The sequence below is a fragment of the Lepidochelys olivacea genome (genome assembly GCF_965140295.1).
Source record: "Lepidochelys olivacea isolate rLepOli2 genome assembly, chromosome: 3".
Taxonomy (NCBI): Eukaryota; Metazoa; Chordata; order Testudines; family Cheloniidae; genus Lepidochelys; species Lepidochelys olivacea.
Window position 1 is genome coordinate 133,693,499 of NC_140413.1, and position 26,410 is coordinate 133,719,908.

The 26,410-nt window shown below is 38.7% G+C and overlaps 1 protein-coding gene across 1 annotated transcript in view; it reads right to left on the bottom strand.

Annotated features, from left to right (window-relative positions):
- The window catches only part of PCNX2 (pecanex 2), a 224,597-nt gene that overhangs the window by 17,197 nt on the left and 180,990 nt on the right, over positions 1-26,410 (bottom strand). Inside the window, exons 26-29 of the mRNA XM_084623010.1 lie at positions 24,876-25,091; positions 12,364-12,617; positions 9,653-9,886; positions 7,181-7,284 (exon numbers count right to left, since the gene is read on the bottom strand). Of these exons, the coding sequence (XP_084479136.1) occupies positions 7,181-7,284; positions 9,653-9,886; positions 12,364-12,617; positions 24,876-25,091 (808 nt within the window). The remainder of the gene's footprint in view (positions 1-7,180; positions 7,285-9,652; positions 9,887-12,363; positions 12,618-24,875; positions 25,092-26,410) is intronic.

The following is a 26,410-nucleotide window of genomic DNA, read 5'->3' on the forward strand; positions in this document are numbered from 1 at the left end:
TGAGACTCCTTGCTTCCTCGAGAATTCTACAGATTGGTGATGAGAGACTAGATGGTAAATATATTTGAGAAAGAGAGCAAGCCCCAATAAAAACATCACACTGAAACCTTAAGAACTCAGTTCCTCAAGAACTCAGAATCCTAGAATATCAGGGTTGGAAGGGACCTCAGGAGGTCATCTAGTCCAACCCCCTGCTCAAAGCAGGACCAAAGCAGAATCCATGCAGTTCACAGACCATTCCGAATGTGCTCTTTGCAAAGTCACAACACTACCCCATTGAGGAGACAACAGCTAGGAAATGCCAGAGAGGAAGCCACATGAACTTTCCCTAGTAAGTTACTTTTCCTGCAGTCTTGTTGCAGGAGGAGATGCTTTAGCCCTAGATTTATATGAGGATTTCTGTCCCCCTGTGTGATAAAGAAAGGTTCCCTTAAATTTTACAATGATCTGTATGTCTTAGCTGACACTGGGGATATCTTTTCTGTTGTGCTAGACACATTTACGTCTATCACCTGCATGGGATATTTTGGATCCTAAAATATTATTAGCTAAGGGCTTACTTTGCTTTAATGAGTATATGTAACTCCCATTTGCATTCATGGGAATTGTTCACAAACATCTATGATAGAATACACACATCCTATAGATTTTAGACAAAGAATTTGTGGATTAATTTACTTTACAGTTTTAACAACAGTAAAAGTTATAATGGTGAATATTCAAAAATTCCGTCCCGTTACTTTCTGGAACCTCAAAGTTTCATACTAGGCACATTTAAAAAAAAAGAAATCTGCATGTATTATCATTAGACAATATATTTTATCAACAGGGACTTAACAATTATTTGGTAGTATCATAGACAGAGTTATAAAAACATCATGGGCCAGATTCGTCCATCATTTATACAAGTGCAACTCCTATTTATCCCAATGGGAATATACACAAATGTAACAGATAGCAAAATGTGTCTCCCTTATTCTGTTCTGTTTAGTTTAAAAACATTATCCTCTACTTCTTATCATATCCTTTCTTCACTTGTCCTCTGCACTAGACCTGCACTGTCCTTTAGGGTAATCTCATTTAAAGCCTCAAGAGAAAGTAGATTAAACTGAGAGAAATCACAATGATACACGCACTAAAAGAAATTTAGGACTGAACTCTCCCCTTGCACCAGTCCAGAGCTGGAGCATAGCAAAGATGGGTGTGCTGACAGTGAGCTGATCATGGCTCCCTGATTCTGCTCTGTTCAGCCTTGGCAGACAAAGCCACAGAGGGGCTGCTTTAATCTACCTGTAACATCTTTAAAGGCATAGTGGAGTCTTGCTTCATTGTGCCTCCCCTCCCCTACCTCTTTCCCCCTTATGATAGGCAGTGCAGCCCAGATGGGGAAGGAGGCGGTGGTGGTCACAGATCATGGAGCAGAGCCAGCTGCCTCCACCAGCTTTACTGGAGCCAGAGATTCCCCTGCACAGAGGAATTCTCCAGGGGCAATCTCCAGCTGGGTGGAGTAATGCAGCACAAAGTGAACTCTGCAGACCCGAGAATCCCTCAAAGTTCGAGGAACCCAGTTAATTTCAGGGCTATCTCATTTCTTATTTTCTGGATTACAAAATACTGTTTTGTTTTTCTTAATCTTCAGCAGATATCTGGTCCTCACAACTTCTCCAAAACAATGACACTTGGGGACTCTTTACTGGAAGACATTGACATATCTGGAATTTTTCCAGAGTCCAAATTTATATTAAAGATTCTAAAATGTAAACTTTTTTTCTTTTTGAAGGATTAATGAACATATTTCTTTCTTTTTTTAACTCTCATACACAAAACCCCCTACACTAAATGAAAAATGACATTTACACCTGAATAAACTAATGGTAATATGATGTCATTCTTCAAATTACCCTGCTGAGATGTGCAAGATGCTGCCTAAATACAATTTAAGAGCATATGTGATTTGTATAGCAACGTTCTGATTCCTTAATGAATAAATTTATTGTATAATCTAGTATTAATTCTGGGGTTGTAATGACATTTACATGAACAGGCACACTGAAAAATTATTTACATACATTATATAAGAAGATTTAAAACCTTGGTTTACACAATAACATTTACTGATTAATAGATTGGACAAAAATCTTGTGTAAATGAGTGTAAATTGATAGTTTACATCCACTGTGTAAACTTCCATTTTGATGTAAGCGTGTGCAGCTCAACACAGCTTTTTGAACACTACTTTTGCATTACTATTTTTTGTTAAGTACCAGCATGCTCAGCACTCCCTAAGTCACATAAAGGGCCATTTACATTAGTGTAAATCCAAAGTAATTTTGCTGCAATCAATGGAATTACTTCAGATTTACACCAGTGTAACAGAGATTAGAATATAGCCCAAACAGTATATATATTAGCTTCACAGATTCTCTACTGATTCATTCACATCTGTCAGAATTCTGTGCCTCCTCCCATAAGATCTACTGAATAGAAAGAGCTAGCACCCTACAATCCTGACTACCTGTTACATCTCAGGTTTTCCTAATGGGAATTCATAGAGAACCTCTAGAAAGTATGTAGACAGGGATCACAGAAGAGGAAGATTCCACTGTGTTATTGTATAGCACAATGGAAAGTACAAGTGGAGGTCCAAAGTTATTTCTGAACACCCTACCTATGATTGTATCTAAGTCAAAGAAAGCCCATACATAATCTTTTAGCATTTGGACATGGCAGAGAATGTTTCAGTGGTCCTGACCTCTTACAAATTGGGGCTACATCCCTTTAGTCATTTTATACACCACTAACACATACCTTTGTCTATGTTTACCAACTATTACCCATTTGAATGTAATCTGTGCACCAAACCCAAACTAATTTAAAAAATAAAAAACATTAATCCAATAAGATCGGCAATATGCCCTGACGTCCTTCCATGGAAAAGAGCTGAATTTTTGCCTTTCCCATGGCAAAGAATTTATCTGCATCCTCAGTATCAAATGCATACTTGTCCTACCTTCTCTTCCCTCAGTTTGTTTTAATACAGCACTGCAATACAATCCAAGTCCTCAACATTGTTCCTTTGAGTAGACAAAAAGTCTCAACACTAATACAATGCCAGTATAATCTGGATATATTACTATACGAGTTCCACTGAATTCTGGCTTCTTTGTGTTCCTAACAACTTGTGATAGTGATTCAAATGGTAAACATGATAAATATGAAAGAACTATGCTTGGTGCAGAAGAGAGTGGATCTGTAGTTTTCTTTGTTGGTAACAGCCTTGTTGTCAACAGGGAAATATTCCCACCTTGGTACCAACTTTAGCGTTGTTTTTCTCAGAGTCCCTATAACAGCCATATATACTTTATTCTGACCTTTTTCTTCAGTTCATCTCTATGTGCTTCTTTTTAAAAAGGACCCTCAAAGACACAGATATATTATTTCAACATGGCCCTAAGACATATGTTCCAGATGAGTCACTCCATAGCCTGGATTTTGGTAGTAGGCTTCATTGTTTAAAAAATCTATTCTGAGAGATTCTGAGTTTATTATAAGATTTATGAATTAAAAAGATAGGCTAAGTGAAAGGTTTCTAGGGATGTGTCTTGTGAGGTGGTAGCAAAGAAGATATTGGCAAAACTATCTTATGTCTCACTTTAAGCACTTTTTTTGTTAACACATACCCTTGCAAGGTACTATTGTCCTCAACACTGGTCAGCTCATTAGTACAATCTTACTAAAATGAAAGACACAAACGTAATTGGAGGTACCAAAATATCCATAAGAGGACAACAAAATCATCATAATACTGATATAGTTGTACAACCACGTGGCTACTCCATATCTCATGTATATGCTTCTCCCACCTTCTCCCACCCCCCCAAGAAAGGTATTGTTAAGTATGAAGTAGGCTCAGGAAAAGAGACATCCAATTAGCTGATAATGCTTCTGTGTGTGTGAGTATCTAGTACCTACCTCCAGTGGTCACAATTAAAATGTGTACAAAAGCCTTTGCAGATAATGAACCTTACCTGCAGTATTCTCTCTATATTAAACTTAGGGAAGACTGAGATAAAATTATCTATTTGCAGTAGCAAAGATATTATTGGCAGCCACTCCATCTATCTACTAACCATCCAGGCTGATTAAATGTAGTTGCCTTTGCTACAGTGTTGATGCACAGTAATGGAGAGTTCGGTCCTTGAGGGTAACAGCTCTGTAGCAATGCTTTTAGGCAGCTTTACTGGTATCTATATATGCATTTCTAATGCCCTCATCACTGTGGTATATCTATTGGTAGGCACAGACCAAGACTGCTTTAATCTTTTCCCTGAAAATCTCATCTGTGCACAACAGTTTTTCCACAAAGTCCACATATTCTAAAATTAGATTCGCAGAGAAAATAGTGTAACTTTGGGAGAGACTGGAATATTGCTCGCTTACTAAAAATCACATTAATTTGAGTGGTTAAAAGCAAAAAGAAAAAAAGTCAACCCGATCCAAAATAAAAAAGCAAGGGAGCATGCAGCTGTTAATAGAAACGAGAAAAAAACCTCTCAAGAAAGCAGGGAAAAGCAACACACTGAGAAATAAGCAATGTGGGCCATGAATGTTTTGAGTCATTGGCTCAAAGAGGAAGACATAAAAGCAGACTTTATAGACATCTCAAATAAAGATGAGAAAGCTAAAACAAATATTTAAAGGATTGCTTTATCTTGAGAAGGGACAGGCTTATAACATAAAATGCTTTCAAAGTCATACAAGTTGCTGGTGTGTGGCTACACTGCGTGACTTCTAGCAGCATGGCTGTAGCGACACAGCCATGTGACTAAAAGCTGTGTAGTGTAGACATAGCCGTGGTTTAATGGACTTTAATTTATGCACACTGAACTTCACACCTTTAGTTGATTCACCTTAAATTTCCTCAGTATCTCCCTATAGACATAGCCTTAGGGTGAGTCTACAGAAGAGTTTTTGGTCATGCTGTAACTTGAGCTAATTGATTGCCAATTAGCACAAATTAACTGTAAATGTTAGTATAGATATTCAGAAAAAACTTGTGAATTCGAGTAGGCTTTCCACAAATGCTTGTTCCTCTTTGTGGTTCATCAAGACTCATGGCAGGGTGAAGCACAAGCAGAAACACACATTGTAGAGGTTCTACAGTAGACTTTACAATCCTGTTAGCTACCTTGAGTTAATTAGCAATTGCCATAGACTTCCTGGGTGACCCTGGTCAAGTAATTTAACCTCTCTGTGCCTCAGTTCCCCATCTGTAAAATGGGGATAATAGCATTGCCCACCTTACAGCGCAGTTGTGAGAGAAAAATACATTAAAGCCTGTGAGACATTTAGATACTATGGTGATGGGGGCAAAAAAAAAAAATACTGCAAAACGGATGGAATTAGATCAAGTTACAGGACAAACACACTAGTGTAGATATTGTCTAATATTAGTACCACCAGCTCCAATGATTGTCAATATTTAACGTGTCAATTTGTTTCAGCACCAACCTTTTGCCTTTGTCTTGCTATCTGTAGGTCTTATATTCCCAGACCTTCACAAGTTGTAATGTATTGCTTGCATTCCAGTAGAGCCTAAGGGCCCCAGCCAAGGGTCAGGGCCTTGTTGTGCAAGGCACTATACAGAAAGAAGTATACAGACAGTCCTTGTCTCAGACAGCTTATTATCTAAGTTTATGCTGTGTTGTTGTAGCCGTGTCAGTCCCAGGATATTAGAGAGGCAAGGTGGGTGAGGTAATATCTTTTATTGGACCAACTTCTGTTCATGAGAGTATGTTTCCTAGACCCGAAGAAGAGCTCTGTGTGAGCTCAAAAACTTGTGCCTCTTCCCAACACAAGTTGGTCCAATAAAAGCTATTACTTCACCCACCTTGTCTCTTTACATTTCTGATAGGATTCAACAAGTGGACAAAAACAGACCAATGGGAAGGATGAGATAAGAGCAGAATGAACGTGGTGTACATCATCAGTAGTCTCAGCTTAAATTTTTTTTTCCCCTAGAGCACAATGCTTGCCTACAATCTGCTACCTAGAGGATACCTAGTAGTCATTGCCCTAATGCTGAATTTACTCTAAATGAGATTTTTTTTGAGCTCTAAGACTAGGTTTCCTTTGTCTGAGGGGATGCCTTTCTGATATTTAAGTGGTACCTTGCTCACTCCATTCAAATATCTTCTAAATCTAAGAAGTGTAAAGGGTGTGGACCTTTTGTCATTCTCTTTGTGTCCATTTAGTCCCCATAAATCCAAGACATTCCTTTAGAAATCAATGATCCTACTACTTTTCCAGGCAACTGTATCCATTTAGCAAGCAACACCACCCTCCTAATCATGCAACACTAGTATCTAGAGCAGAGGCTGTGACTTGTTTCCCTGGGTGATTCAAATATCCTTGATATGGATAGAAACCCCACACCCTGTTGAAGTAGCAATAATTTTATTTATAAAGCACCCTTTATATTTCTGAGCTGCTCAGGCTGAACAACAATAATTAAGACATCATAAAACACAAACTATCAAGAGCCAAATAAACCAGATTCACTAGTGAAGGTGGGAGATGAAGAGAGTCCCATACCTGGGCCAAGCATAATGAAAACTGAACACATCTCTCAAAGAGAAGTGTTTTGAAACAACATATAGAAGTGGAGAAGAATGAGCTGAGGTGCATGCTCTGGAGCTGGAGACTGAGGAAAGCTCCACAAAGCTCCATCAAGTCACCCTATTGCACAACAAAAGGGAACACAGCTCTCTTGAACCTAGGAAGCCTACAGATTTATTATTTAGCCTATGAATCCATGTCTCGCTGCAACCCTCTACTGACAGGTCAACTGCCAGACAATTTAGCAGCTTCTTGCCCTTTTGAGAAGGTCATCATTGCAGTATCTCACGTCAAGATTCAACCTAAAATGAATAATTACTCTGCCATGTATGATTTTATTTTGTTAAATAAAAAACCCGTAATATTCATTATGTACATGTTACAGAGACAAAAGGTGGTCAAGGACAGAGTTTAAAATTAATTTATGGATGAAATAGCCCTTGTCTCTGATCTAATGACCTTTTAGCTTTCATAATATGTGAAAGAGCCAAACATCTTCTCATTTTAAGACAAGGAAACTCCTGAGTCCCTGGAAAACTTTTACTACATTTCTAGAAATTACCTGATGGCCATATTGTGGGCTGCTGTTCCCAAAGCTCTTCTACCCAGAATACACAGGGCAAAGGAAAGAGTTACTAAAGGAGAATCCTCATCACTATCCAGATGCTGCAAAGGTTTAAGGACAGTGTGTTAGTTCTACATGCAACCTTATAAAAAAGTGTTACGACAATCCTATAATTAAAATAGATCAATGCATGACTAAATTCATGCTGTCATGTAACTATACCCAAACAAAGCACTCTGCTGTGCAATTAAACAGAATAGGAAGGATGATCATCATGACTGAGGGTCTGCTGCTAAACAAATGAAAGCTCATTTAAAATAATGGCTGGAAACAAGAAGTTTTAATATGAGTTGGCTGGATGCCAGGGTTTGTGCTTTAGTGATCAGAGTCTTGGAAAGAGGTTGATGAGCATCACTGAGGAGTGAATACATCTGTTTCCACATGGGAAGCAGGATGTGTCTGAAATCCATACTCTGTGTTCAGATCTTAGAAGCACAATCTGGCTCTGAGACAATCTGCAAGATTGGGCCTTTAGTGACTGACATCATCAGTTATATCAATGATGACAATGACATCACATTTCGACAAGTGGTCAACCATTTGCTTTACATTCACCACCTCAGCAGACCCTTTTCTACAACTCTTCCAAAAAGCTTGACATCAAACAGGAGGGAAATTACATACCCGGAGTTTAAATTTTGCTCTGCTTCAGCCCATACATTGATGAATTCTTCTTGTTGCCCTTACCTTGTTCCTGAAACTGAGGCAAACATTTTGCAACTCCCTCTATAAAGTACACTGATCTTCAGAGCTGTGCGGTGCAGTGCAGTTCTATTTTATACAGCATCTTCCACACAAACTGTTTCACAACATGTTTCACAGTATTAAAAAATACAAGAGAGACACAAATTGCAGAGAACAGTTGTGTAGAGACATTTGGTAGGGTTTCCAAGGCCACCAAGAGGATTTGGATGCCCAGGTCCCATGAACTTCAATGAAAACTGCATTATAAATCAATAAACTTTGAAAATCTCAACAACTGTATGGAGAAAATAATTAAAGCACTTAACAATAAGGGAGGGTGAAACAAGTTAAGATGGAGAGCAGAAATATTCCAAGATTTAAATATTTAAAGAGAGGTGGAGTATTGATGAAGCAGAGAAATTCAGGAAAGTTGTTCCAGACGTCAAGAAATAGAGGAGAATGTTCTTGCATTACAAAAGGGAGAGGAGGCAGGGTCAAAGGGCCCAACCCTGTGAAGGACTGAGCATCTCTCTTGGGAGGTGATGAATGTCCCTTCAACTCAAGAGCTTAGCACCTCCCAACAGATGCTCAGCACTTGGCAGTGTAGGCGCTAAACGAGTGCAGAAAGCAGACAGAAGAACAGAGAAAGAAATAAGTTCTGTGAGAGAGAGTACAGAAAGTCCAGGTAGAGATTTAAAAATAATAGTCAAGGTGAAAGCAGAAGCAGATGAAGATACAGGGGAGAAATTCAATGGAACTGGAATCAAAGTAGTATCTAGATGGGAAATAGTGTGGAAGCAGTGATAGGTAGGTTTACAGACATGACAGACGGGAGAAGGAGTATTAAGAGTCAAGGAAGAGCCAAACTTGTGGACAGTGGCAGCAATGGAATGTGCAAATCAACAATACCAAGTGCACAAATAATATGATGTGATGGGTGAAAAAACTGTGTTGGTGATTTATTTGCACTGTCATCAATAATCTGAGAATACTCAATAAAATGTGCATGTCTCTGACTCTATTTTACTCTGTGTGCTGTCAACAGAATCCCACTGAAATATAATGATGCATTTTAGTTGGGAATGGCTGAACATCCATTATCTGAGGGCTCAGAATGTAAGAACAGGTAACTGTAAGCTCCCACTTGGCTCTCTAGAGTTGAATGGTAATTTTCCACAGTTTTGCAATAACGTGTCAGATTTGTACCAGGACTTCTCAGATTTGACCTGTACTCTTGGATAAATGGTATATTTCTTTAGCAGTTGAAGGTTTTATCCATGTGTCACTGGAATGGTATTTTTTTCTAAATTTGCAATCATATATTGCATTGGACCTAAAGCATTGAAATGATGATAATTTGGGCATTCTGACCCTATCTCTGGTATTCCTTGAGTGGGACTCTCCCTAACGAAGAGAAATAATATTTTCTGAAAAGGTGTAAATGCAGGATTACTGCAGAGAACAAAACTAATGATGGTGGGGGAAGTGTATTCAAAGAAAACTGTTCAAAATTCAAAGATTCACTCCCTTTGGAATGTCTTTCACTCATATTTTCACTATAATATTCCCTACAAACATTTTTCTATTGTACAAAAACATACATTTTCCCACAGTGTTATGCTGTACAGTTTAGTCAGAAATGAATATACTTGTATTATTCTTGAGTCAACAGAAGAGTAACTATTCAGTAATTCAATGTTCTAGGTGTTAAAGACATACACTTACCTCCCTTCTTTTTCCAGCACAGTACTGAATCCAGTCAAGATAAACACTGCAGAAGCTAGCTCTGGTTATTCCTTGAAGACATGGAACATAGTCCTCATCAATGTTAATGTTGAACATTGCAAGGTCACGTTCAATGTAATGCCATTTGGCATAAGGCTGTAGTGTCTTCTGGATTGATTCATCTTTTATCCAGTGTGAGATTTTGGGTGAACTTGCTGTAAAGTATATTATACTCTGTTGACAAAATGCAAAGTGGTTAGTCATTGTACCTGTGTTTAAACCAGAAACAGCTCATTTACAACACAGAAGAGAACAAATCAGAATAAGAAGATGACACTGACTATCCATAATCTTATGTAATATTCCTGCTACTTGCCATCATTGACTCATAAGAGTATTTATTTTGTGTGATTGTTATAATTTATGTCTAAATGAGAAAGAAGTCAGCTAAATACTAACAGAATTTAAATGAATGAAACTTAAAAAGAATATTAATCACAAGCATCATACTCTGAATAGTGTAGATAGTGTCAAGGGGAAGTTATTGGAAAATGTGGCTGTGTCTACAGTGTATATCATAAAGGATGATGATGATGATAAAAGCTTATACATATTTTTCAAAAACAGTATGCAGTTTTATATGGTCATAAATGTTTGCTTTTTCCCAAGCGAACTTTCAGATTTCTGAGGGTGCAGTTTCCCCATTTCTTCAACAAGAACACATCCATCAATTTAACTATTAAATAAGAACTTGCAAGAGTGTAGAATATAGCTCTGAAAAACCCTCTTTTAATTGCTGTCTTCCCTCTGCAATAATAATTTTGTTTTGCTGCCTATTGATTGTATAATAAGAAGAAAAATGGGATCTCTTTAATACTTATGCTTAACACAAGAGTGGACTGGTGGACTATTCCATTTCATGGCAAATTCAGAGGTTTCAAAATGTTTTTGTTTCACAGTGGAACAAAGGATGTTTTCTAAGAAATGTGGTGCAATGTAAATGGCACTTCAACTTTGACAAACCAAGAGTTAAATCAAAGCAAAATATTGAACAGATTCTAACACCTGCCAAATGATACGCTGTGAACACCACAGAACCTGAAGCCTACTGGAAACACAACCACTCACATACCTCACTACTGCATATCTTTTAGTCCTGCTACATGCTAGCTCCACTGTGAACACCCATAGGTTGGATGCTCTAAACTACCAAATTACCTTTCTGTTAAACTCTGCCTCCTCTGACTTCTTCTGATGACCTCATATTATCAACTCCTTAAATTCTTCCAAAAAACAACAACGAAGAGTCCTTGTGACACCTTAGAGACTAACAAATTTATTTGGGAATAAGCTTTCGCGGGCTACAGCCCAGTTCATCGGATGCATGGAGTGGAAAATACAGTAGCAGGTAGATATACACAGTCCATGAAAAGATGGGAGTTGCCTTACAAGTCAGGGGGTCAGTGCTAATGAGACAATTCAATTAACAGTAGAATACCAAGGGAGGAAAAATCACTTTTGTAGTGGTAATGAGGGTGGCCCATTTCAAACAGTTGACAAGAAGGTGTAAGTAACAGTAGAGGGAAATTAGTTTTTGTAATGACCCATCCACTCCCAGTCTTTATTCAGGCCTAATTTGATGGTGTCCAGTTTGAAATTAATTGCAGTTCTGCAGTTTCTCGTTGGAGTCTGTTTTTGAAGTTTTTTTGTTGAAGAATTGCCACTTTTAAGTCTGTTATTGAGTGACCAGGGAGATTGAAATGTTCTCCTACTGGTTTTTGAATGTTATAATTCCTGATGTCAGATTTGTGTCCATTTATTCTTTTGCGTAGAGACTGTCCAGTTTGGCCAATGTACATGGCAGAGGGGCACTGCTGGCACATGATGGCATGTATCACCTTGGTAGATGTGCAGGTGAACGAGCCCCTGATGGTGCGGCTGATGTGGTTAGGTCCTATGATGGTGTCCCTCAAATAGATATGTGAACAGAGTTGGCACCGGGGTTTGTTGCAGGGTTTGGTTCCTGGGTTAGTGTTTTTGTTGTGTGGTGAGTATTTGCTTCAGGTTTGGGGGCTGTCTGTAAGCGAGGACTGGCCTGTCTCCCTAGGTCTGTGAGAGTGAGGAATTGTCCTTCAAGATAGGTTGTAGATCCTTGATGATGCGCTGGAGAGGTTTTAGTTGGGGGCTGTAGGTGATGGCTAGTGGCATTGTTACTTTCTTTATTGGGCCTGTTTTGTAGTTGGGTACCAGACAGAGTTGGCATCGGGGTTTCAATTCTTATTTCAATTTAAAAATGGCATATTTCAGTTTAGCTTAAATCAATTAGGAACAGGTTTAAACTAACCACTTTTAACTTGAAATATGAGTGTTTGCTTAGTTAAAGCAGTGCAAGATTATATGTGGACAAGGCCTTACTGTATATAAAATTGTTTAAGAAATTCCCATTTGTGTTTTATATAAAAGTCAAAATAAATGAACAAAGTGATTCAGTAGTCTTGATTCTCACTGTACTGTTCATTTACCTAACAAATCACACTCTTCACTAATTTACAATGGGTCTCCCAATCAGTGCAAATTAGCAAAGTTCTGCTGTAAACCCTGCTATTTAAAATGTAATACTTCTTATAGATAAACTTCATTCTCTATCTTTTGAAGACTGTAAATTTCCTACCTAGGAATAGTAGGTAGAACTCACATCACTTATACTGTACCTTTATGTAATATCTGATGAGTATTCTTCGCAGATCAAACACTTGCAGCATTGTGGCGGCATTGTTATCAATGATGCTATATCCTTCCAGTATATATTGGGTTCGTGTTATTTCCCATGTCAGCCACCGGAGGTTAAAGGCTGCGTTGCATGATAGCAAGTGAGGCAAGTGACCTGGCTGACAGCAGCAGCAGCCTTCATTGTCTTCATCTCCTTCTGTTATAGCTTCCACTTCTCTCTGCTGGCAATATGTTCCTTTAGAGTTAGAAAGGATAACACAATGGCAGTTATGGGAGGAAGAAACAAAGACCCTGTTCAAAGCTAAAAGTGTAACCAAACACTTCAAGCACTTAATTAAAGGCAAATAAAAAAGAGCTACAATAATTAATTAAATGTGAAAATTGATCTGTGTAAAGCAGAGAATAATGAAGGATACATCATTTATTTACTACTTCAATCCAAAAGGCTCAATCTCGTGGTCTGGGTGTCCTGGCATGATTACACAATATCACATATTGGACTACACAATCTCCCCTAATAAAAACTCACCAGAAAACAGCCATAAAGACTTAGAATGAATTGCCAACTTGAATACATCTAACTTATCTAAGTATTCACATCCTGCAACTTGGCAGGGGGTTAGACTTATACCAGGCATGTTAACAAACCCCTTTCAGTCCTCAACCCACTTCCCCCAAAATGCACAAAAGACAAACACAGATTTTGCAGTATATCACAAGTAGAGGTTGGTGAATAATTCATTTTGTTGGGTCAACCAGCAAAGTGAATCCACATCTCCCACCTCCCAGGTGAGTGTCTTAATCACCAAGTGAGAGTCATTCCCACTCTCTCCCCCTTTGGCCCAATAAATATTTAGGAATTACTAAAAAGTGGAAATTGAGAACCATCCATCCCACAATAACCTGTAGCCTGGCGATTTGGATGCTCATTGGGAGGGAGATCTGAGTTCAAGTTTCTGCTCCCGAATGCAGGTTCAAACCTGAGCCTCCCACATCCTATGTAAGTGTTCTAAGCACTGGACTAAAGGTTACAAAGGAACAGACAGACCCAAGTGCTGGTCTGGAAAACTTTTCAATGGCCAAAACTAGCAGGTCAAATTCTCCAATAGTTTCAGTCAGCTGAAGCTGCATTTTTTGGTAAATAAACTAGAGGAGACTAACCAACCTGGGTTCTGGCATGTCAGCTGGGTGGTAGATTCCAGAGAGACTGCCCAGCCAGCAGCTCCCTCTCAATTAATTCAAAGCAGCTTCAGCTTAACTGCCTCCATTGATAGCTACTGTGAGAGTAGACCATGAGGAGAGAAGTAGGCTATTACCTATGGTCTTGAAGCAGGTGATTACCTATGGTCTTTAAATAAAGATTGGATATAATTTTTAGAAAAATATGCTCTAGCTCATCCAGAAGTAATGGGCTTGATACAGGAAACACTTGATGACATTCTAAGTCTCATTTTATGAAGGAGGTCAGAGTAGATTACCATAACAGTTCCCTCCAGTCTAAAAATCCATTCATCTCATCCCAAACAAGTTACAGCACTAAAAATCAAAGCCAAAACATTGAACGGCACCAGGAAACCCATAGGTAACCAGTGCAGCTCACAGAACATCTGTGTTATGTACTATTGATGCATGGCTTGGTTTAGTGAGCACATTTACCCATGTTATGGACCATTTCAAAACCCATGTGACCACATAAATCCAACATAAACCCTATTCTGAGGCCGTAAGTCAGCTTTAAGTGGTGCATAAATCTTGAATGGACCCTTTGCAAATGGTGAATTTCACTCAATAAGAGAGTGGTTGAATTCAGCTTTCAACTGATCGTAACAGTCGAGAAATTTGCTGGAGATGTCATTCATCAGAGAGAAGACCTACTCAGTTAAATTTTACCTGGCCAAACAGGACACTGGCAGCACAACACTTTGGATATGAAGCAAAGGTGACCATGGTTACAGGCAGTTTCTTGTTTGCTGTTTACGATTTCTATTACAAGATCATCATCCTTTTCTTTAGCTTAATCACTAGCTGATTTACTTTTGCAGCTCCATCATCATTTAGCTTTAATTTTGATGGGCAGAGCAACATAGACTGTTGCTCTTCACATGCCAGCAAGTATACCCCAGATGATGCACAATGTTTCTATTGTTAAAAAATAGAACAAAAACTCACTAGTTTAAAAAGACTTTGGGCTTTTTCTTTTAGTTAGCATTGGTTAAAAGTGATTTCTATAGCTCCTAATGAGAATGTGATTGCTTTAGATCACATGAACAAAAAGTAGAACTACCACACAACACCCAATTTGGTGAAATCCCCCTTGAGGATTTATTATGGGCCAACTTCCCTTCTCATCTAATCATATGAACACATTGAAGTCAATTTTGTTGCACCCATGTAACAGAGAAGAATTTGGCTATATCAGTGTTTTATAATTAGCATTGTTATTTAGATTGAGGTAACACTCAGAGTGTGCTCAGTGCTTTCTAAACACAGATGATGATATAGGGTGAAATCCTGGCCCCAATGAAGCTAATAGCAAAACATTTCAAAATATATTGCGATATAAATGTATTTAAGTTCTCCTCCATATACATCCCAAGATCTAATAATCCAATTAGCAAAAGTATCTAGAAAATAAGGTGGTAGAAGCGGGAGACTGAATGGTTTTTTAGGAGAAATAATAAGATTAGCCAATATTTATCTTTTTTTGCAGCACTGAAAATTTAAAAAAAAAATGGATTTTTTTTAAGTTCTCCAATTAGTTTTTGTTAAATGAAAGCTACTAATGTATGCAACCTGAGGGTATTCTAGAGTAGTTCACACACAAATAAGCGGTTGTACATTGGTCAAACTGGACAGTCTCTACGTAAAAGAATAAATGGACACAAATCAGACGTGAAGAATCATAACATTCAAAAACCCATCAGAGAACACTTCAATCTCTTTGGTCACTCGATTACAGACCCAAAAGTTGCAATTCTTCAACAAAAAAACTTCAGAAACAGACTCCAATGAGAGACTGCTGAATTGGAATTCATTTGCAAACTGGATACAATTAACTTAGACTTGAATAAAGACTGGGAGTGGATGGGTCATTATACAAAGTAAAACTATTTCCCCATGTTTATTCCCCCTCCCCCCACCCCCCCACTTTTCCTCAGACGTTCTTGTCAACTGCTGCAAATGGCCCACCTTGATTATCACTACAAAAGGTTTTCCCGTTCCCCCCCCAATCCCCGCCCGCGGCTTTCCTGCTGGTAATAGCTCACCTTAAGTGATCACTCTCGTTACAGTGTGTATGGTAACACCCATTGTTTCATGTTCTTTATGTATATAAATCTCACCACTGTATTTTCCACTGAATGCATCCGATGAAGTGAACTGAAGCTCACGAAAGCTTATGCTCAGATAAATTTGTTAGTCTCTAAGGTGCCACAAGTACCCCTTTTCTCTTTACACAAATAAGCATTACTGTTTGGACAATTTAAGCACTACAGGTAAATACAATAAAACAGATTAATATACCCCCTCAGGTAGCCCTGAAATAAACATCTCTCTTTTCCAGTCTACTACAAAGTATAAACCATGACCTATGAGTATGACATCTACAGGACAGATACAAAGAGAGCTGCTTCTACTTTACATTTCACAGATTTCTATGTGAATTAAGGTTTAACACTCAACTATAAAAAAAGGCAGCAACTGCTCTTGGTCAATGGATCTTTTTCTTAAATAAAGTCAAAAGACATAGTACTCAAAGTAAACTGGGTAAAGAAATATTCCTATGCACATGGCTTATATATTCTGGATGCTAAATAAAAATACAATATCTTGCGTAGGATATTAAACTGGAATTAACAAAACATAAATCTCCATCCTCGACCCTAATGTAAACAATACTACATAAAACTGATATTATGCTATTGTTGATGTAAAATGAAAGCAAAACAAAGAGCCCTAAATTTGGCTGAGTTGATTTGTATCAAGAAGAGACTTGGTGTTGTTTTCGTACTTTGATGCAAGCAGCACATACATGGCAATCCTCACCATTAATTAAACCAATATACAATATAATGACTGTGCTGTCATGGAGCAGGAGGTGCTCCAAAAGGCAGGAATTATAACCAAAAAGGTAGTACCCATATTTTGTGAATTAAGGGCCAATCTGACAACTTGCCAGGAGCCCAAAGACTGGTGCTAATGTGCATAAAATAAGGCAGATTGTGGACACCACCATCTTTAAACTATCTGTGAAGTTCAACCTATGAAAACTACAGATCGCAGCATGCAGCATCCCTTCACAGATGGAGGCAAACACAGGCCATGTTGCAGAAAACTGTGTGCTGAACTCTGGCCACCCCGACTGATAGCGATATTCACTTTCGTTAGCATTTGGACTTTGAAAGGAAAAGACATTCTAAATGTGTCAACATTTTCTTACAAAGAGTCAGGGAGAAAAGCAAGCAGTCCAGTTGGTTACTTTGCAGATTTAGCCTGAGAAATAAATAGGAAGTCTTTTTGAACAGGAAGTCCTATCTGAGATTAGTGCCAATTTCTAAATGACAAATCACAGTATTTACACTTGCTTTCAGCAGGTTTCAGATTTATCATCTTGAAGGGGGCACTGACTTTCAGATGACAGGCCAGAGTGTTTTATGTATGGGTAACAAGATTTATTTACTAAGGAGCAAATCCTGTCCTTCCTCCAAAGAGGGGTCCTGACTTAGCAGAATCAGTCAGTATTGTCAACCCCAAGCATTCAAAAATCTGAGCCAAGAATTATTCATAAAACTAAAGAGCAGTGGAGCAGAAAGTGCATTAATTTATGCAATAATTAAGTGTACCACTATTAAATATTAAAATACAGGAAAATATTTTTACTGGTAATTAGTGATTTTAAAATCCAAGGGAAAAATCTTTAACATTTTATAAAGAAAATAAGTTCTATTACTTCTCACACTACATTAATCATTTGCTGCGACACTTGCTAGTATAGATGAGACAGGTTCATTTACAAGATATCCACACTGGATGATTGCCAAAAATCTCCTGTTAATATAAAAATGTGAGCCATCTCAGTGAAGCAAGGTCAATCTATTTGAGCCCAGGAGAAAACCAGTGTAAGAACTGGACCTCTCTCTTTTCCTGACACATCAGGATTTAAAAACTCACTTGCACTCTGCCAGAATTACCTGACCTAAATGAAAATCAGGAAATTGAAACTCATGACTCTTAACTTACTCAATAGGATATACAAACTGACCCCATTTGATGACCATCTATCCAGCAAAAAGCATTTCACTGTTGCAAAAATAATGGATGAAATAAAAATATACTTTTGATTTTCAACTTGCAAACATGCTGAGTAGAGGGGAAAACCTTTCTAATTTTTGCAAGGAAATACATCAAATACGTTAACACTATAATATATAGTACTTCTACAGGACTTTTCATTTCCAGACTATATACTTAAACCTCACAACATCCAAGTGTCACAGATCAGGGCAACTGCACCTGTACTCTCCTTCCTTGGTCCCTCAAGGTACCCACTCTAGGCTCCTGGCTCCTCAGCCATCACCTCTCTTGGGCAGAGATCCATGTTTCTCTCTCCCTTCTGAAAGGGGTTTATCTAGTCCATAGTGTCCTGCCTACATGGTGATATCCCCAGCAAGCCACAGCACCCAAAAGACTAGCATCTTTGCTTTGCTTTCTCTCCAGAAGTTATGAACAGCATAATTGTCCAGTTATAAGCAAGCACATTTATGCTTAAGGTGACAGCATTAGAGAGAAAACATTAAAAACAATAGAAGAACCTACATGCATGCTAAAAAGCTTACCAGAGATCACCAAGCTCCAGCCTTGGGCTCTGATAGGTGTCAGTCCTTCAAAACCCATATCTGGGTTTTCCCTGTAGTTAAAAGTTCATAACTGTCTCAGATTCAGAACCAGAACAACCATGAATAGTTCGGTCTTTCCTTTATACAGCTTGGGCCTTTGATCTTGGCCTTATGTAACAGCTGATCAGCAGGCAATGGCCCCCTTCTCAGGCTTTGAAAGGCGGCGGGGGGGGGGGGTGTTGCATAACTAGAGGTGGGGAATTTGCATTCATCTAGATATTCCCCAGGAAAATCACTTAACACTTTTTGTTCCAAAAGTCCATTCATGTCTGGCACGTTGTTCAATGTAGTCCTTTGAACCCCCAAATCCCACATCTGTCATATCTGCCCCCTTGAGAGGTTACATACAATCTCGGCCCACAATAATACATATACCATTAATTTAATACAATGAACCCCAAGATACTTAAACTTAATTCAATAAGGTATTCCAATGTTATGGCAGGAAATTGCCACACCTGTCTCACCAAATGAGGGAGATTAATATTATTAAACCTACTGATATGAGTGGGAAACTCTGCATAGTAAGATGCCATACAGTAACCAGACTCAGATAGCCATTAAGGATATTGTATGGACTGGAGCACTCCCCGGTGTGTGGCAAATGAAGCTTTGAGGTTTCTTTGTGTTGCAGAGCAGCTGCAAGCAACACATCCAGGCTCACCTTTCTAGGCCATGTGGTCTTGGACTAGGGGTTTCTTAGGTTGGGAAGGAGTGGAGATGGTTTATGAAGCAGTGGGACTGGAGTGAGGTCCTGGTGAGAAAGGGAGGCCTAACACATCTGCTTATAGGGACAGGACAGAGGTGCTTTACATGAGGTTTCTGCGGGAAGGGAGTTGTCTATGTGTCATTTGATACCACCCCAGCCCAGTGTATATTGTGTAAATAATGAAATTACGCTAAGAAAATACCTAACTCCACATCACTGCTTTCCACTGCTCCACATGAGTAACTTGCCTGCAAGGCCCGAAAACTCTGCTACTGCTTAGCAAATGGACAACACTACTTTACAGGTGAGGAAACAGAGGTACAAAGGGAAGCGAAAGAAAGGCAGGTTGCTTACTGTTGTCAGAGTTACTAAGCAAACTGCACCTCTGACCCCTCCTAGTCTTGTCAAGTGCATGCCCCCCTCAGGTCTCAAGCCCAAATTCATTATCTCTCACAGGGTGGAATCACTTGATTCTCCCACTCTCAGTCTGGGCCCTGGGCTGCAGTCCTCTGGTAAAAAGAAAAGGAGTACTTGTGGCACCTTAGAGACTAACAAATTTATTTGAGCATAAGCTTTCGTGAGCTACAGCTCACTTCCTCAGATGCATTCAGTGGAAAATACAGTGAGGAGATTTATATACATAGAGAACATGAAACAATGGGTGTTACCAAACACACTGTAACCAGAGTGATCACTTAAGGGGAGCTATTACCAGCAGGAGAGCGGGGTGAGTGGGGGACCTTTTGTAGTGATAATCAAGGTGGGCCATTTGCAGCAGTTGACAAGAATGTCTGAGGAACAGTGGGGTGTGTGGGGGGGATAAACTTGGGGAAATAGTTTTGCTTTGTGTAATGAAAACTTCAAAAAAACTTCAAGAACAGACTCCAATTGCTGAATTGGAATTAATTTGCAAAGTGGATACAATTAACTTAGGCTTGAATAAAGACTGGGAGTGGATGGGTCATTACACAAAGTAAAACTATTTCCCATGTTTATCCCCCCCCCACCCCCCACTGTTCTTGTCAAGACGTTCTTGTCAACTGCTGCAAATGGCCCACCTTGATTATCACTACAAAAGGTCCCCCTTGCAACGCCAGCTACAACAGTGCCAGGCGAACGCCTGTTCTTACTGTTAGATGACACTGTCAATGAGAAGCGGGCAGCATTGTCTCTTGCAAATGTGAAGAAACTTGTTTGTCTTAGTGATTGGCTGAACAAGGAGTAGGACTAAGAGGACTTGTATCAGGTGAATTGAAAAATACTATTTCTTTTATCTTTTTTACAGTGCAAATATTCATAATAAAAAATAATAAAGTGAGCACTGTACACTTTGTATTCTGTGTTGCAACTGAAATCAATATATTTGACAATGTAGAAAAACCCCCAAAATATTTATAATATTTTTAAACTGATATTCTATTATTGTTTAGCAGTGACATTAAAACTGCGATTAATCATGACTATTTTTTTTAATCTTGTTCATTTGTTTTGCGTTAATCACATGCATTAACTGAGTAAATGACAGCCCTAATTATTTACTGGGGTTCCTAGGTGCTACAAGAATATAAATAGTAACAACAACATTTAGAACCAAAGCATTAAGAGGAAACAGACCTCAAAACACTAAACGAGTTGTCAAGGTTCCTTCTCCACTCTGAACTCTAGGGTACAGATGTGGGGACATGCATGAAAGACCCACTGAGCTTATTCTTACCAGCTTAGGTTAAACGCTGCCACCACCAAAGTGTTACACAAAGAACAGGGGAAGTGCCCACTTGGAAACGTCTCCCCCCCAAAATATCCCCCCAAGCACTACACCCCCTTTCCTGGGGAAGGCTTGATAAAAATCCTCCAATAAAAATCCACCTTGATAAAAATCCACCAATTTGCATAGATGAACACAGACCCAAACCCTTGGATCTTAAGAACAGTGAAAAGCAATCAGTTTCTTAAAAGAAGAATTTTAATGAAAGAAAAAGTAAAAGAATCACCTCTATAAAATCAGGATGGTAAATACCTTACAGGGTAATCACATTCAAAACATAGAGAATCCCTGTAGGCAAAACCTTAAGTTACAAAAAGACACAAAAACAGAAATATACATTCCATTCAGCACAGCTTATTTTATCAGCCATTTAAACAAAACAGAATCTAACGCATACCTAACTAGATTGCTTACTAACTCTTTACAGGAGTTCTGACCTGCACTCCTGCTCTGGTCCCAGCAAAAGCATCACACAGACAGAGAGAGCCCTTGTTTCCCCCCCCCCCTCCAGCTTTGAAAGTATCTTGTCTCCTTATTGGTCATTTTGGTCAGGTGCCAGCGAGGTTATCCTAGCTTCTTAACCCTTTAGAGGTGAAAGGGTTTTTCCTCTGGCCAGGAGGGATTGAAAGGTGTTTACCCTTCCCTTTATATTTATGACACGGGTCTATAAATTGGCTGCCTTTCCCTGGGAGTCAGGGAAAGCGCAGTTGCTTTCCAACACTCCCAGAGGACCTGCCTCTTTCTTCCATATCAGTCTGTTCTCCTCAGGCATAGCTGACTCAGCTCCCCCTTCTCTTGCTGCAGAGAGTCCTTTCAACCATGTAGTGTTCCTTTGATCTCTAGATTCCCAGCCTCAGCAAAACAGCTGAGTAACTTGGGCTGGAGCCTAGAAGTCATCTTTACAGCTAATAGTTCAACCCAATCAGTAATGGTTCTAGTTCTATTCCATTCATTACCTACCATGATATCTGAGCACCTCTGAGGGCTGAGACCTAATTTACAAAACCTTCTGTGCACTAGGACCTGACTGCCTCAGGGCCCCCCTCTCTTTGCACAGAATACATAAAATTCTTTGATCAGAAACACTGTTGCGGAAGGAGCCAAGATGAAACTCTTTGGTGCAGAGGAAATATCTATTAATTTTAGAAAGGTGTGAAACCCCCAGAGGAATTATTTAGGATTGTATATAAAGGCCTAAATGTTAAGTCTCCCAGCTTTTGCTCTCTCTTAGGTAAATGATATATATCTAATTCTTTTAGTCTTTCCTCAAAGGTGATTTGCTCTTAGGCTGACCTGACAGTAAGTGTGAAAAACTGAGACAGGAGGGTGGGGGTGTGGGGGAAGGGTAATAGGCGCCTATATAAGACAAAGCCCCAAATATCGGGACTATTCCTATAAAACCGGGATATCTACTCACCCTAATTGCTCCAGATACCTAAGTGTTATTTATTTATTTATTCTGAACTCCCTTCAGTTTGTCAATCAATATCTTTCTGGCAATTTGATGCAGAGAATGAAACATAGTATCACAAGTGCAATTGCACAAAATCCATAAAGATAGGGACTCTTACTTCCCTACAGCATGAAACTATTGTTTATTAAAAATGAAAAGAGAGTTAAAGCCATTCTTTAAATAAAAAATGATGCTTGCTAATACTACAGAGACTTCAGACAGAAAATTCACATAAATATTCCCTACAATCGTAATGTGCTTGCTACTGCAATACAACTACATAAAGTACAAATGTACTGTAGAACAGAAAAATATCTGGCCTTATTACTTTAACGACATTACTGTGCCTGGAATATATCATTTAAACTGGCCACGTTCATGAACCATTTTTTTTTTTGGTGGGGGGATAAGCTAGAAATTACATAGAAAACCCCATGGGTGATTCCATTGCCACCGTAACAGCTGCCTTCCCCAGATGTGCAGTTACATCTGTGCCTGCTCTGTGCCCACTTTTCCAATTCATCTTACAAAGTTCCAAGTGAATCATGAATATTACATTTGTATCATCAGTAACAAAAATCATAAGAGAAATTTAGTAGCTAATTATAGTACTGAAAGACAAAGGGAGTTAGTTAAAAAATAATACCAACACCACTATCCAGAAGTGATTTCCCCACATGCTTTGCTTTCCTAGACATTCTCCAAAAGTCATTTTCTTGATGTACGGACTCAACAGAAAGATCCCCCCAATCCAGTTTGGCTGGAAATAATGACTGTGCGTTTGCTCCTTCCTCTATCACAGATTTCTTCTCTGTTCTTGGCTTCAAATCAAATGAAAAACAGCACTCCATGACTAGCATTTTATTTTTATCTGGCACATTGCTCTTAGTATGAAGTAGAAGTCCAAGATATCTGGTATAGTTACTAATTGACCCACGTCTTTCAATTTGTTTCACCTATATCCATACTGTGACCTGAGAGATTTTTTCAGTTAAATGCTGGACCAAATTCTCCTATGCGATGCAAACCCTTTAACTTCAATGGGTTTGTGTTATCATAAACTAGAAGTGAGTTTGAACCAGAGGCTCAAATGGCTGAAACGCAATTCAGGTTTCAGCCTCCAATATACTTAACGGCATCCTTTCAGCAAACCTTTTTAAGAAAGCCTACTGTGGTTCAGAAACCTACAACTTTTCCCTCCAGAGCACTCACTTTTTCATCTATACTATCAACATAGTTTTCCAGGTACAGCAGTAAGAAATGTTCACAACAAAATCTGGAACCACTCAATACACATCTTGTTTTAGATGTCATCAGGAAATGTGAGATTTATGGTTGCCCATGCAACCTTAGTTTTGCTTCCTTGTGCACTGAATGATCATGTAATTAAAGATAATTCTACATGCACACAAAGTAGCACAATTAAGGTTGTACATGCAACCGTAAGTCTGGCATTTCTTAATTTCTGACTGTTTGACTTTGCAAACTAAATAATGTTATTTTAAATGTTTTTTGTGCCTTCCTAGATTTATTTTAAGGAAAAATGTGAAAAAAATCTGTTATGTACAACTGTAACACCACAACCCACCATGCATCATCAGCAGGGTGGGAACCCTGAACAAAACTAACTACATCAGCTAGCCGCAGGAGATGGCCTAAATGAGATATTTTCACCTCAAGGGAAGATCAAGTTAGCAGTTTTTAAGTAAATATAATGGAGATGCTTCTGTCCATGTTCAAATATGCCCCCACCCCAAAAGAAACAAAAATAATCCAAGTTTTTTCTCATAAATGTAATTGTTTTAACATAGGATAATTGTTACTGGATGTTACCTTTATTTTCAGATTAGCAAAAAAAAAAAAAAAAAAAAAAAAAAGGAGCAAGATACTGTGTATCTTATTTTAGACTACACCTAGCAGATATTCTGAATGAGAGGGTGTCTAGAAAGCTAATTGGCTTCATAAAAGTTAATGATTTGACACTCAGATTTTTCAGTGTTGGAAATCAGAGCTATGTAACACTCCTTGCTAAAAGCAGAACTGACATGGGCCAGGTTGCCCGCATACACAAGTGGTTTCATTGTTACACCAATAAGTTAATGCATTTCCTGTTGTGGCTTATTGTTTATGAATAAAGAATGAGAAAAGCGGGTAGGGTCTGCTGAGCTGGGCATGGAAGTAAGGGTCAGCAAACCCTGAACAAATCACAAGCATGCCATTAATTTGATGGAAATGACATCTGTGTTGCCAACTCTCAGCATTTGATTGCAAGTCTTGTGATATTTGGTGTTTTTCTTCAAGCCTCAGCACGTAGAGTCAGGTGATGTCATGAGAATCTCAGCTTTCAGTTTAAATAAACTTTCTAATCCTCCTGATTGTGGGAAAAAATCCTGAAAACGTGATCCAAGTGCACCCAACAGGCTCAGAAACTAGAAGGCAATTAAAAAATCCTCAGTACTTATTGTTGTTTTTAAAATCTCAAGATTTTGAGGGGCCTGACTCCTGATTTTTGAATGCTTGGGGTTGGCAGTACTCCCTATAAATACCTAGAGAAATAAGTTCAACAGTATGCTATGCTGCAAACTAGCTGGGGAGTTTCAGTATGTGAAGGAAGCCCGACAATTAATTTGTTTGTATTTGTCTTTTCCTCCTTCAGGTATGCAGATCCTTACCTCGAAATTCTAGCCCTCTGAGCTGGAAAGTGACGAGGCCATTTCCAATTTCGATCAAGTGAACAAAGGCATTTAAATAATCCGATGCCAGAATAAAACAGTCTCCTGAGCTGTAGTTTCCCCAGCGGCCAAGAATCAAATCTCCACAAAGAGACTCCTGCAAAGACCTTGTCAGATGCTCATAAAAAATGGAGTTGAGATTATTGTCATCATTTCCTAAAATCAGAGCAACAAAGATTTTAAAAAGGTAAAATGTATTAGAAACCGTGCCTTTGTGAGAGGAGTCCTATGTTCTTATTGCTTCCTGTACTAGAACCTTTTCCTGTGAGGTGATGAGAATGTCTCCTTGGAGACAAATTGCACCTTCTGCTCCTATTTGGTTCTCATCACCTCATAGAATCAGACCCCTAGTCTTTAGCTGATAAGAACAATACTGTAAAACAGAACAATGTACCAGTGACAACAAGCAGTTCACCTCTGAACCACCTCAGATATTTCATGCTTTATGACAGCAGGCATTTTCTGGAAGCTCCTGACTAGCTGGGCTGAAGGCCCTCTGCTATATTAAGATAGCTTCACTTCTCTGCGTTGTCATTAACTGTAGGGAAATACTTGGTGAGTTTATCACAGTCATCCAGGAGATTTAGTCACCCAACTTTCATTAATTTCAATTGGAGTTGTGTGGCTAAAGGCCCTAATTAGTTTTGAAAGTCTCCATCACTACAATGTATGATGGTTAATTAAGAATTTGTTGCTATTATCAAACTTATGTGAAAACCACTTGTATTTAACAAATTTAACACATAGAAAAAAAGATCCAGGTTGAACCAAATCAGCTGTCCTGATGTGTAGTTCTCAGATCAACTTGTCTTCAGAAGGTTGGGTGAAGTAGCACCAAATCACAGTCTAAAAAACTCATGGGGAATGCGTGCTTGGGCATTTAAAATGTGATTATAATCAGCACTTAATTATACTTAGTGAAATTAAATAAAATCTTCACACATGCCAAGACAGTGCCATAGAGTCTAATAAAGTGTCAGTGTGCTTGAATTCTCTTACACAATAAGTATGCTTGGTTTGGCCAGCGTATTCATTTTCAACTTTACATCAGTGGTACAATTAAAGGCTATCCAAGGTCTCTCTCTCTCTCACACACAGAGTATATATGTATATGGAAAACATTCAGCTATAGTCCCCTTGAAATATTTTGATGAGGATCTAACGAGTCAGAAAATGAAGCTTTAAACCATATTAGAGCAAATGCATGTTTTGCCTGAGCTATGTGTTTAAAACCACAATTAAATCATTTGTTATTATATTTCATAATGCTGAAGACTTGCTATCAAATGGTAGGACAGATTTGGGAAATACCTTTATTCCATGCCTTGTCATGATAAATAGTTGAAATTGGATCATTAAGATGTCCCACAGTTTCAAAGAGCTAACATCCCCCCACTATCTAAAGACACATTTGTTCACTCTAATTTCTACTTCAAAAAATATTGAAAATGCTGTGGTAATAGAACTGACTGTAC